Below are 13,149 nucleotides of genomic sequence, written 5' to 3'. Positions count from 1 at the left end.
CATAACCACAAATCATCAAACCAACATGTCATTCTTCAATTCTTTTACTACAATTGTTGTCTCTCGTTAGTAATCAAAATATGCATTTATTTTGAGCCGCGGCCGCCGCCGCCGCCAACAACAATGATAAATAGAGGTTTTGTAAATGCTGTAAGTCGTGAGTGATCATGAAATTTTATAAAAGAGGCTACAAAGTCCCTTCTCCAAATTTCTTACAAATATAATGAAGGAGCAAAATTCAACGGCACGATAATAGAAGTCTTGGCTCTTCATTGTTGTTTGGTTGGCAACAATTTGATAAATTCAACCTAATTGGTTGATTTTTCACCAAAATAATTAAATTTTTAATCGGTGATGCATACATAGATATATTATTTTGTCATTTTTCTTTATATCAGATAATACTGAGGTTCTATAATTGATGAAATTTCCTAGACATTTTCCATCTCATTGATGTAGCCCTGGAAAAGGAATTTCATCTTTTCTTTCTATACTAACATTTTAAATCAAGTCAATTTGAATATCTTTAGCGCAGAGAGAGGGGCACAATAATTCCAGTCATACTTGAAAAGTACTTTTGTAATTTCTTATTCATTTTATTCTTTATGTTCTCTCTCTTAATTCTGATTCCTTTTTTCTTTCGTTTTCTAGAAAATTTATAGAATGTGAAATATAGGTGAATTTTATAATAAAATTTCCTATTTAATCTAGCAATTAAATATAGGTATAAAATCAATTTAATATCTATAAAATATATCAATTACAATCTCAAAATTACAACCGTTTCTCCATGTCAAAGTAAATAATAAAAGATTTTAAAAAATGTTACGTTTTTTACAATAAAGATATTTGAGAATAAATCTCTTTGTGGGTGCGAATAAAGCTCATGGCTGGCATGCTTATTTCTTAGAGCAATATTAGATACATAGTTTTATGATTTTGTGATCTCTGTGAAGAAGCCATTATCTCTTTTTTTTTTTTTAATTTCTGGTTCTTTGGTCGATTAAATGGTTCGTCCTTGATTGATCACAGTGTTCATTGTTTCTAAGGAATTCTCATCATCCTTTAGCCAATTAAGCTGTATATTAAATCAGCTGTGACTTTTCATAATCAAGAGGGCACCGTGAATTTATTTTAACCACGTTTAGTTTAAATCACTTGTTTAAATGGGTAAAATGTATTGGCTCCCTTCTTTTAGGCTCTAATTATATGGACCTCCTTTTATTAAAGAAGATGACATTTAATTCTTGGACTGAATTTGAATATTCCACTCCTTTTTCCACCATAAATATGAATACTTTTATTAGATGCACAATTTTTTCCGCTTTTATTATTATCGAAGACTAGTGCTTGTCAATATATACATATATATATATATATATATATAGCATGACCTTCACTATCCACTTCAATTTTGGAGACCTTGAAGCAATCCAACATGGTGAACCTTTGGTTTCATTTTTCCTTCTCCATGTTCTCACTGCTTTACTGTCCCATGATCTGCCCAACTTTATCTCACACCAATTTCACTATTTGGCACTTCATGCTTTCAAATATTCTGTGAGACATCCATTCAATCACTTGGCTAATTGGTCCAACACTTCCTCCATTTGTAATTGGGCTGGGGTTACTTGTGATGCTAATACTGAGAGAGTAAGCATATTAAATCTTGCTGACATGAGTCTCACGGGCACCTTACAACCACAAGTGGGGAATTTGTCCTCCCTTGTTGAACTTGACCTTCATAGCAACAGCTTTCATGGTGAGTTACCAAAGGGGTTGTTGCAGTTACAGAAGCTGAAAATTCTCAACTTGAGCTCTAATGAATTTGACGGGAAAATTCCAGCTTGGATTGGAAGTTTATTTTTTCTTCAATGCCTGATTTTTTGGAATAATAGTTTTAAGGGTGTTATTCCTCCAAGTGTATCAAATTTGTCAAAGTTGGAGACGTTGGATTGGAATGATAATTTCATCCATGGATCTATTCCACTTGAGATTGGAAGGCTTCAACATTTAAAGATTTTACACATAGCAGGGAACTATCTTTCAAGAAAAATACCTCCAACTATTTCAAGTTTATCCTCACTTGAGCAGATATCTTCGTCACACAACTCCTTAACAGGTATGTCTTTTATGATATGGGATAAATTCATATTTTCTCCAAATCATTTCAAAAAGATTTATAGGTGTTAGTGTGTCTTAGAATAAGCTATTTACAATATCTTATTCAACATTTATTTTGTTGGAAAGAGGCAGGGATACACACACACACACTCTATTATGTTGACTAGGGGAAGATAAACGAATCTGCAAATTATATATAATTTTAATTTTGTTGTGATATTGGAAACTTTGTCACCATACTTTCAATAAAATATAGTGTATCAAACATCATTTAGTCTTCTTTCCACCATCAGGAACAACTATTTGCAAGTTTTTACTAGTTTTTGTCCTTTTCATTTGTGTTTCTTGGGGCCATAATGCAAGAGATATTTTTTTAATGGTTTTTAAATTTATATGATTTTATATACATTATATATTGTCCATTATCATCTCCATAAAGTTTTATTGTATTAATTCTATGATTTCCTATAAACTATGCACAAGCACTCATATGAACTCTGTTTTTATTTTTTTTTGGCTAATGTAATCATGCAGGATATATTCCCAATGAAATTGCCAATCTTACAAATCTTAAAATGATATACTTGACTCATAATCAACTTTTTGGCTACATACCAAGAAGCATTGGAAGCTTGACTTCACTTCAGGAATTAGATCTTGGTTACAATAATTTACGAGGTATAACTTTTATGCAAATTATATTTGGCTATAGATCATTTCTTTTTTCTCACTTCTTGTCTTTTGCAACTTGAAATTATGAACTTAGATGCCAATAGGTTTCGTCAAAATGCTATTAAATATATATCCCAACATATATAAGTCTAGATTAAACTTGAGAATTCAACCCGGTGCAAAGCTTTCAACTACAAAAGGGGAGAATTTCAATCAGGTCACTTGTAAGGAAAATTTCAAAGGACTTTAATAAAATTAAAAATCAAGTATATTTATTAAAATCCAATTTTAATAAAGAAAGATTATTTTATTTAAAAAATATGAGTATCTTAGTAATTTTTCATTTTTCATTTTATAAAAATTTATTGGGATTTAAATGAAAATTTTCTAATTTAACAATTAAATAAAAATAGTGTTAACTAAATGTTGGCTTGTGAATGTTGCACATGTCTCTCTTTGTTAACTTCCTCACTCTAATATCTCCTCAAATACAAACAAAAATAACATTGTACATTAGATAGCAGAAGCATAAGCCCATCATCAAATCTAACATTCATAATTGAGATGTAACTTTTAAGCATATATATCAACACTCATAGTATTGTAATTTTTATTTTGTTTTATTGATAAACACACACACAGTTATACAAAAATTTAGTTTATAACTTTTAAATTTGGTTGACAATTCTATCATCACGTTTGTAGTCTTACCCTTTTTGTAAAAAACGACTCTACTTACTCTTTAGATTAAATATTTTAGAGCATATCACATTTTATAATTAAATTATTGGTCAAATATTTTAAAGTAGATCACATTTTCATATATGAAAACTATTTATTCCTTTTGATTGTTTTCACTCGTTAATTATGTATTATAAGAATTTCAAGAGATAAAAAAAAAAATCAAAGAAGCAGAAGACAAAGGAAATGATGTTGTGACACCCAACCTTACATATCATAATAATTTCAATTAAAAGGAATAAGCCGGTATGGAAGCAACTTCTGGTTGGATGTGGCCTAATAATGTTTGAGGGGAACCAGCTTTGAATTTTTAATTATTGGTGTAAGTTTGTGGGCTTTATAGAATGTTTAGAGTTGCAGTATGGCATATATCGTCATATTGGGCTTTATATGAATAAAAAATAAATCTTTGGTATAAAATGCCAAAAGAAAAAGTTCAAGCTATATTGCATATGAGCCGGCAACTGAAATAAATCAAACATATGATGCGTGTAAATTAATTAAGCATTCATCAAGGGCTTTTATGGTTTTTTTTTTTTTTTTGTGTTCCTTGAGTTAAACTATTTACTATCTATCCCTCTGGAGTTGTTTTGACTCATCTTATGGATGGCATGACAAAACATTTTCCAAAGATAATTATATTTATTTCAAGCTATTTCCATGAACTAGGGCTGAAATTAGAATCAAAGGTGAATGGGAGATTTTTTTTTTTGTTAAGATATAGATATATCCATAAACTATGGTATTTGAACTTTCGTTTTCAATTTTTATTATCTATATTTTTAAAAGTAATTTTCTAATTTTATGATTTGAGAGAAATGTTATTAGATAATTGATGGTGCATAATAATATAAAACATAAAAATACAAATATATATATATAATGAAACATATTAATAACATATTAACTTTACAAAAGTACGTACTTCGTTGACTAATTTGTTCATATTTTTATATAATAGTATATATATTGTACAATGGAAGTGGCATGTTTTTACGATGGATGATGACGAGGAAGAGGACAATAGAAGGATTGTCATAATTGTGAAATTGAATTTATGCAACATGCACATATCGATAGATGAAAGGGAATGAGGGTAAAGAATATTACTTTCAAACTAAATTACTTTACAAACAAAAGCCCAAACAATGAAACCCAAAATAAGTGCAGTGTCGTTGCTTTCTACTTCCTTGGAATTTAATTCCAGCTTGGATTGGAAGTTTATATGCTCTCTTCAGCACATGAATTTCTGTAGTAATATTTTTGGGGGTGTTATTTCTTCAAGTGTATCAAATTTGTCAAAGTTTGAGGCTTTGATTTGGACTTTTAAGTTTATCCATGGATATATTCCACTTGAGGTTGGAAGGCTTCAACATTTAACCATTTTACTTTTACAAGTTCACAATCTTACAGGAAAAATAACTCCACCTATTTCTAGTTTATCTTCATTTGAGTGGATGTCTTTATCACACAACTCTTTAACATGCATGTCTTTCATAATATTAGCCAAATTCATATTCTCTACAAATCATTTCAAACAATATAATTTTGTAGGTGTTAGTGTGTCTTAGGATAATCTATTTACAATTTCTTATTCAACATTATTGATTTTTTTGGAAAGGGGAGGTTAAATATATATTGATTATGTTGAGTGGGGGGCGATAAATGAATCTACAAATTATATTTTAATTTTGTTGTGATATTGGAAACTTTACCACCATGCTTTCAACATAACATAGTGTATTAACATCATTTAGTTTTCTTTTCACCGTTAGGAACAACTATTATGCATGCTTTTATTAGTTTTTGTCCTTTTCATTGGGGTCCTTTGAGCCATAATGCAAGAGATATTTTTTTAAATGATTTTTAAATTTATATGATTTTCTATACACTATATATACCACAGTCATCTACAAAATGTTGTATTCTATTTTTATTATTTTCTATAATCTATACAAAAGCACTCATATCAGTGTTTTTTATTTTTGTTATTTTGATAATGCAGGAGATATTCCCAATGAAATTGCCAATCTCAGAAATCTTAAAGCTATTTACTTGGATGCTAATAATCTCTTTGGTTACATACCAAGAAACATTGGAAGCTCTATTTCGCTTCAGGAATTGGATCTTGGTTCCCATAATTTACAAGGTATAGTTTTAATGCAAATTATAATTCGCTACATTCAATTTTCCCCGTCACTTCTTTTGTCTTGTGCAACTTGAAATTATAAACTTAGATGATAATAGGTTTCATCAAAATACTATTAGTTATATATCCCAAAATATATAAGTATAGATTAAACATGCTTTTAGAGAACAAAAGTTGGATTATATATATATATATAATTTGTGATCTTTTATAATTTTAGTGATAATTCAACCTGGTTCAAAGCTTTCAAATATAAAAGGGGAGAATTTCAATCAGGTCTCTTGTAAGGAAAATTTCATTAAATTTCAAAGGATTTTAATGAAGTATATTTACTAAAATCCAATTTTAATAAAGAAAGATTATTTTATTTAAAAAATATGAGTGTCTGAGTAATTTTTCATTTTTTCATTTTATAAAAATTTATTGGGATTTAAATGAAAATTTTCTAATTTAAAAATTAAATAAAAATAGTGTTAACTAAATGTTGGCTTGTGAATGTTGCACATGTCTCTCTTTGTTAACTTCCTCACTCTAATATCTCCTCAAATACAAACAAAAACAACATTGTACATTAGATAGCAGAAGCATAAGCCCATCATCAAATCTAACATTCATAATTGAGATGTAACTTTTAAGCATATATATTTATCAACACTCATAGTATTGTAAATTTTATTTTGTTTTATTGATACACACACACACACAATTATACAAAAATTTAGTTTATAACTTTTAAATTTGGTTGACAATTCTATCATCACGTTTGTAGTCTTACCCTTTTTGTAAAACAAGACTCTACTTACTATAGCCCCATGATCTCAATGACATAATATATTTAGATTAAATTGTTTAAAGTATATCACATTTTATATTTAAATTTTTGGTCAAATATTTTAAAGTATATCACATTTTCATATATCCAAACTATTTACTCTTTTTTATTGTTTTCATTTCGTTCATTATTTTTCAAGAGAAAAAAATTCAAAGAATATGTGATGTTATTATGTGCACCGGAAGTAAAATTTGGATGGATCAACTATTTTAAAGTATGTCACATTTTCAGAAATCCAACATCTTATTTAACGTTGGTTTGTCCAATTTTGTTACTTATCAATCAATCAATTCTGCTCATTATTCCAGATATATAGCAAATAGGAAATAGGAGCAAAGGGAAGGTCCACTAAAGAATTAAATAAAAAAGTTATATAAAAGTCAGGGAAAAATGAGGAAACATGTCTCAAGTGATGACGATAAGGACAGGTATCAAGTGTAATTAAATTCTTAAGTTAATTATGTGTTTTTTCTTATTGGCTATAGACATCATTACAATTCAATTAAATGGAATAAGCGGGCATGGAACCAACTTCTGATTTTTGGGCTTTATATGATTAGAGTAGCAGCATGGCATATATTGGGCTTTATATGAACCAAAAAAAAAAAGGCAAATAAATTACAAACAATGACCTAAAAAATTACTGAAAAAGACCGATAAATTTTTTAATTTTTTTATTGTGATTTTTGAGGTCCTTCAACCAATAGTCAAAGTTAACTCTTGTTAGTAATAGGAGTTATGTTGCACTATTTTTAAAAGTTGAAAAAAAATGTTGCACATTTAATGAGTTTTAGGATCCTAGATGCTCTCGAATGTATAATTTCGGAGCTAATTTATTCTTTTACCCTACAATCTTTTCTATAAAATATCCAAATAACAAGTTCAAGCTATATCATATAAGTGCCCGTCACTGAAATAAATCAAATATATGATGCGTATAAATTAATTAAACATTCATCAAGGGCCGTTAAGTTTTGCGTGTGTGTGTGTGTGTGTGTGTGCGCGCCTTGGGTTAAACTTGCTATCATTTTGATTGATCTGAGATTTTGCATTACCCTATAAGTGTAATCAATCTATCAACTGACAGCTCTTCACACGCAAGAATTTTGTGAATGGCATGAAAAAAAAAATTGCTAAATATATATAGATATATACATAAGCTATAGTATTTAAATTTTTCATTTTTAATTTTTATTATCAATATTTTTAAAAGTAATTTACTAATTTTAGGATCTGAGAGGAATGTTATTAGATAATTGATGGCGTCTAATAATATAAAGCTTATAAATATAAATATATAAAAATAAAACATATTGACAACACATTAACTTTTCAAAGCACGTACTTCATATTATAATTATTGTTGGTAATTTTAAATTTGTGTATATATATTATATATATATATATACTATTTTCACCCATTTTTCATATGATAATTATTTTCAGTAATTTTAAATTTGTTTATATATGTAAGTTTTTATTGAAAATGTTTTGTGAGTTACGATATATATTGTTAGAAATTTTTCATATTATTTATGACTCATTTTTAGTGTAAAATATATCCATTTATCTTTAAATTTATTAATATTACTGAAACCACCCTATACTTTTAAAATATATAACCTTAATTTAATTTTTAACTATGTAGAAAATAGTTCATCAAAAATTCTAAAATACTTTTTATTAATTAAGAAGGGCATCATAAAAATTTTATACTTGTTACTTAAGTCAAAAGAATGCATTCTTAAGCTTATATTTATTACTTATTCTTCCCTTTTATCATAATCATTTCATAGATGAGCACTCATAATAATCTGGTTTTCTCATTACCATATTGCATGAGATATCCACAAAACATTTGGTGCTCTCACAAACCTGAAAATTATATACCTAAGTGCTGACAAGTTGTCTAGTCAAATACCAAGAAATATTGGTAAAAACAACTTAGAAGGTATACTTTCAACTAATCATAATGTGTAACTTTTTTTTTTTATCAATTTTGTGTTATTTTTGTGGCTTTTTATTGGTGACGCACGCGGTATAGAACAGAAGCAACATGATTAAGAAGATATTTCATATTGGTGATTAATTATTAAATATATATATATATATATATATTCCTCGCAAATATCATCTGGATTTGATGTATTTCTTCAATCAAATGTGTTCTCAAACATTTTGAAATGAAAAATTTATAAACTTTATATGATAAAATTTTGGCTGTGAAATCTATTTAGCTATTTAAAAAATAAAAGAAGAAATAAATTTTTTTTGTGGGTAAGTATGTTGCATATATCCAAAACACAATTTTTTGTGTTATTGATTGTTTGAAGATTTGCCTTTCCAGCTCCGTGCCCTTCTATGTGGGGCATTCAAGTTACTAAAGTTAGTGCGTTTTGTGCATTGATGACAACAGCTTTGCAAAAGTGTACTTCTGTCAAATTAATTTCCCTAAGAACATTAATGATTGATAATTATGTAACTGTTATTTTCCAATGATATGTTGATGATAGGCTAATCTATACTTTTAGTCCTCTATCTTTATATAAGGTTTTAATTTGATCCTTTAATTTTGTAAAGTAACTTTTTAGTCCTTTAACACTAGCATTATTAGTTTCAAATGGTTATTTTTGTGTCAATTATTATTATTTAAAAAATTAAACTTAATATGTCAACATTTGAGATTTTTTGATCAATATTTGAAAGTTTAATGTAAAAATTTGTTAGGCTAAAACTAACAATATTAAGACTAAAGGACTAAAAAGACACCTTATAAAGCTAAGGGATTAAAATAAAATGTTGTGTAAAGTTAAATGATTAAATGCATACTTTAGCCTAAATGATAATAAAATTTTTAAATTTGAGTAACATAAAATAATCCAATATACTTTGTAATCCTCTTTTTGCCGCTAGACAATTTGTTACTTTAGATGATTCATAGAATTCCTTTTGTAGTTACGTTAAAACCATGAAAATTGTTCAAACAATTACTACTCAATATGTTGCTTATAATTTGCACGTGTTGTCAAGGTTATCCTTATTTCGGACTTTGTTGTAATTCTTTCAATATCTTACTTTCTTAATGTATGGCATTTTTGTTAATTGTTCAAAGACTTGTACAAGCCGCCATTTTAGAGTTTAAACCCAACCGTTGTCACATTTGTTTGCTTGCTTGTAGGTTCAAAGTATGCATATTATGTGCATTAAATTTTGGTTTTACATTTAAATGATTATCTAAAAGTAACCAATAATTATTGTTCTTTTAAGTGATGATGGTAAGGATATGTCTGATGTGTAAATTTTGATTTTCCTTAATTAATGCATAAGAGGAACCAGCAGCTTTGGATCTTACAATTGTTTTTGTTGGTTCGTGGGTAGAACAGATTGATTTATGTGGCAGTATGTAAAACTTACATGCTGAATAAAACATTTAATTAAAATCACATCATTGTAAGAAAAAAAAATGTCATGTTAAACATAGGCCTTTTCTTTTTCCGCTTTTATTTTTTTAAGAGAGTGATGAATTATAAAACGGTCTGCAAGACATTCTATACTTTTTTATTCCTTAATATGCTAAACTTTTTTCTTTTAATCCTTTAATATTTTTTTAATATCTTCAAGTGAAGTTAATGCATAAAAAAGCATCTTTTTTGTTTCTGTTTTTTGTTCACCCAAAGTCATTTATCTATCTTTATTCTCCATCAAACATCTTTCATTGTTTTTAAATTTCTTGTCACTGATTTAAAGACATAAAAATAAGTTTGTGTTTATACTACTTAGCCCGTACTAGTTTTAGTTTGTTCAATGAATAATATCTTCTAGAAAATTATTTTTATCTAAAATTGAATTTTAAATTTCACCAGAAAATTGAATATCTGAATTTCAATGTCTAATTTAGTTGACAATGAAGGATCTATATATTCCAAAATCCAATAATCAAAATTTAAAAATGTAAGTGACATATATATATATATTGACTATGAAATTTGTTATTATTTACAATATCAATTACCTTTGAAAATTATAAATATGATATCATTGTGCTAGTATAATTCTTTTGGTTTAACAGTCTCTAATTGCTTTTTGCCAATACTGCACTGACCAAATATTGTTATGATATAATTTTATTTGAACCTAACCTTTGTCTCATTTGTTTACTTGTAAGTTCAAAGTATGCATATTATGTGTGTGAAATTTTAGTTTTACATTTAAATGATTATCTAAAAGTAACCCATTAATTAGTTCAAAGAATGCATATTATGTGTGTGAAATTTTGGTTTTACATTTAAATGATTATCTAAAAGTAACTGATTAATTATTGTACTTTAGGTGACGATGGTAAGGACATGTCTAAAGTGTAAATTTTGTTTTTGCTTCATTAATGCAAAAGAGCAACCAGCAGCTTTGGATCTTATAATTGCTGTTGTTGGTTGGTGGGCTGTACTGCCAACCAGCAGCTTTGGTTGGCAGTATGTACTGGCATTTATATGAAACATAATCTTTGATGTAAAATATAAAAGAGGAAAGTAGAAGTTCATTCAGTGTGCTATATCACACACACACACACACAGAGTCTACAAGTTAGATTTGGTAAAAATGATTCAACGTATATGGACACTTGTAGGATTAAGCCATCTTGCTTATGTCCTTATCACATATGTGGGAAATATTCTCAGTAGATATATTTATGACCAATTTGAATTCTATATCTTTAAGCGTGCATTTTTTTTTTTTGTAGGTGATATACCAAAAGTTATTGGAAAATTGGATATGCTTCAACAGCTATATATTGATCATAATAATTTACAATGTAATTTTTTCATCAAGTTATGATATTCTAGTTACTATAGTTTTTTTTTTCTCACTCTTGTTGTTTTCTCAGTATTACTACTATGATGAACAACAATGCATTTTCGTTTCATACTTTTCCTTTTGTTTATAAATTTGTGTATGAGTGAAATTTCCTTTTCTAACAATATTTTAAACATAAAAAAGTCTTTAGTTCTGGTTGGCCAAAAAAATTTCTTGTCCAATAAATTTAGAAATGCTGGTTATGATGTCTTGTAAAGCATTTTATTTGTTTGGAACAGATGACGCTCCATTTAGAGCAAGGAAAATGGATATGCTGGCCAAAATGGATTTGCCTTTATGGATTTAAAATTGTTCAAACAATTACTGCTCAATATGTTGCTTATAGGTTGCATGTGTTGTTAGGGTCTTGACAAATTGTATCCTTATTTGGGACTTCATTGTAATTCTTCCAATATATTACCTTCTTAATATATGGCATTTTGGTAATTGTTCAATGACTTGTCCATTTTAGAGTCAAAAACCAACTTATGTCTTATCTATTTACTTGTATGTTCAAAATATGCATATTATGTATGTGAATTCTAAAAGTAACCCATTAATTATTGTTCTTTACGGGACGATGGTAAGGACATGCCTAAAGTGTAAATTTTGCTTTTGCTTAATTAATGCAAAATAGGAACCAACAGCTTTGGATCTTTTAATTGTTGTTGTTGGTTTGTGGACTATATAGATTGATTACTGTGGCAGTTGTATTGGCATTTATATGAAACATAATCTTTGATGTAAAATACAAAAGACGAAAAGAGAAGTTCATTTAGATGCTATAACATCATATATATATATATATATATACACATACATGGGCTGGGACTGGAAATAAGGGTCTACAAGTTAGGTTTGGTAAAAATGATTCATCATATATGGACACTTGTAGGATTAAGCCATCTTGCTTATGTCATTATTACATATGTGTGAAATATTCTCAATAGATATATCCGCGACTTATTTGAATTCTATATCTTTAATAGTTCAATTTTTTTTTTTGTAGGTGACATACCAGTAGGTATTGGAAAATTGGATATGCTTCAACATCTATATCTTGTTAATAATAATTTACAAGGTAATTTTTTCATCAAGTTATGATGTTCTAGTTACTATAGTTTCTTTTCTCTCTTCTGTTGTTTTCTCAGTATTCCTACTATGATGAACAACAACGTTTTTTCTTTTCCTACTTTTCTTTTGTTAATAAATTTGTGTATGAGTGAAATTTTCTTTTCTAACAATTCTTTAAACATAAAAACAAGTCTTTAGTTTTGGTTGGCCAAAAAAAAAATTCTTTTCCAATAATTTTAGAATGCTGTTTAGGATGTCTTGTAAAGCATTTTATTTGTTCGGAGCAGATGAAGCTCCATTTAGAGCAAGGAAAATGGATTTTCTGCCAAAATGGATTTGCCTTTGTGGATTTGCAATTAATTAAAAAATTAATATTTTAAAGCGCATATAGAATATTTTTGGAAAATTGTTTAAAAATAATACACATTTAAATAGTTTAATATACGTGATTTTCTATTACGACATGAGATTATTTTTAACACTGTTTAAATTAATTTAAAATCTTTATAAATTATAATTTTTATTTAAACTAAATTTCAAAATTAAATAAAAATAATTTTGATTAAAGGTTGGCTCGTGAATGTTGCACAAAGTGTAAGGTAAGTTATACTCTTAAAAGTTTATGAATTGTGGAGCTTTAATAAATTTTATAAATATAGAATGGTCTCTATAATTTTAAGATTTAAATCTGAAAGTTCTTAACTCT

The 13,149-nt window shown here is 27.7% G+C and overlaps 1 protein-coding gene across 1 annotated transcript; it reads left to right on the top strand.

Moving 5' to 3' along the window:
- The first annotated feature begins 1,389 nt into the window (after nucleotides 1-1,389).
- Nucleotides 1,390-11,009, top strand: LOC129314015 (leucine-rich repeat receptor-like serine/threonine-protein kinase At1g17230). Its single transcript, XM_054957394.1, has 4 exons — nucleotides 1,390-2,122; nucleotides 2,659-2,802; nucleotides 5,543-5,686; nucleotides 10,909-11,009. Exons 1-4 carry the CDS (start codon nucleotides 1,390-1,392, stop codon nucleotides 11,007-11,009), a joined length of 1,122 nt encoding a protein of 373 aa, XP_054813369.1.
- The last annotated feature ends 2,140 nt before the right edge of the window (nucleotides 11,010-13,149 follow it).

Source organism: Prosopis cineraria, unplaced genomic scaffold (assembly GCF_029017545.1).
Source record: "Prosopis cineraria cultivar Desert tree isolate PC_DT_omini unplaced genomic scaffold, ASM2901754v1 PC6, whole genome shotgun sequence".
NCBI classification, from domain to species: domain Eukaryota; kingdom Viridiplantae; phylum Streptophyta; class Magnoliopsida; order Fabales; family Fabaceae; genus Prosopis; species Prosopis cineraria.
This window is presented reverse-complemented; position numbering and strand designations above follow the sequence as displayed.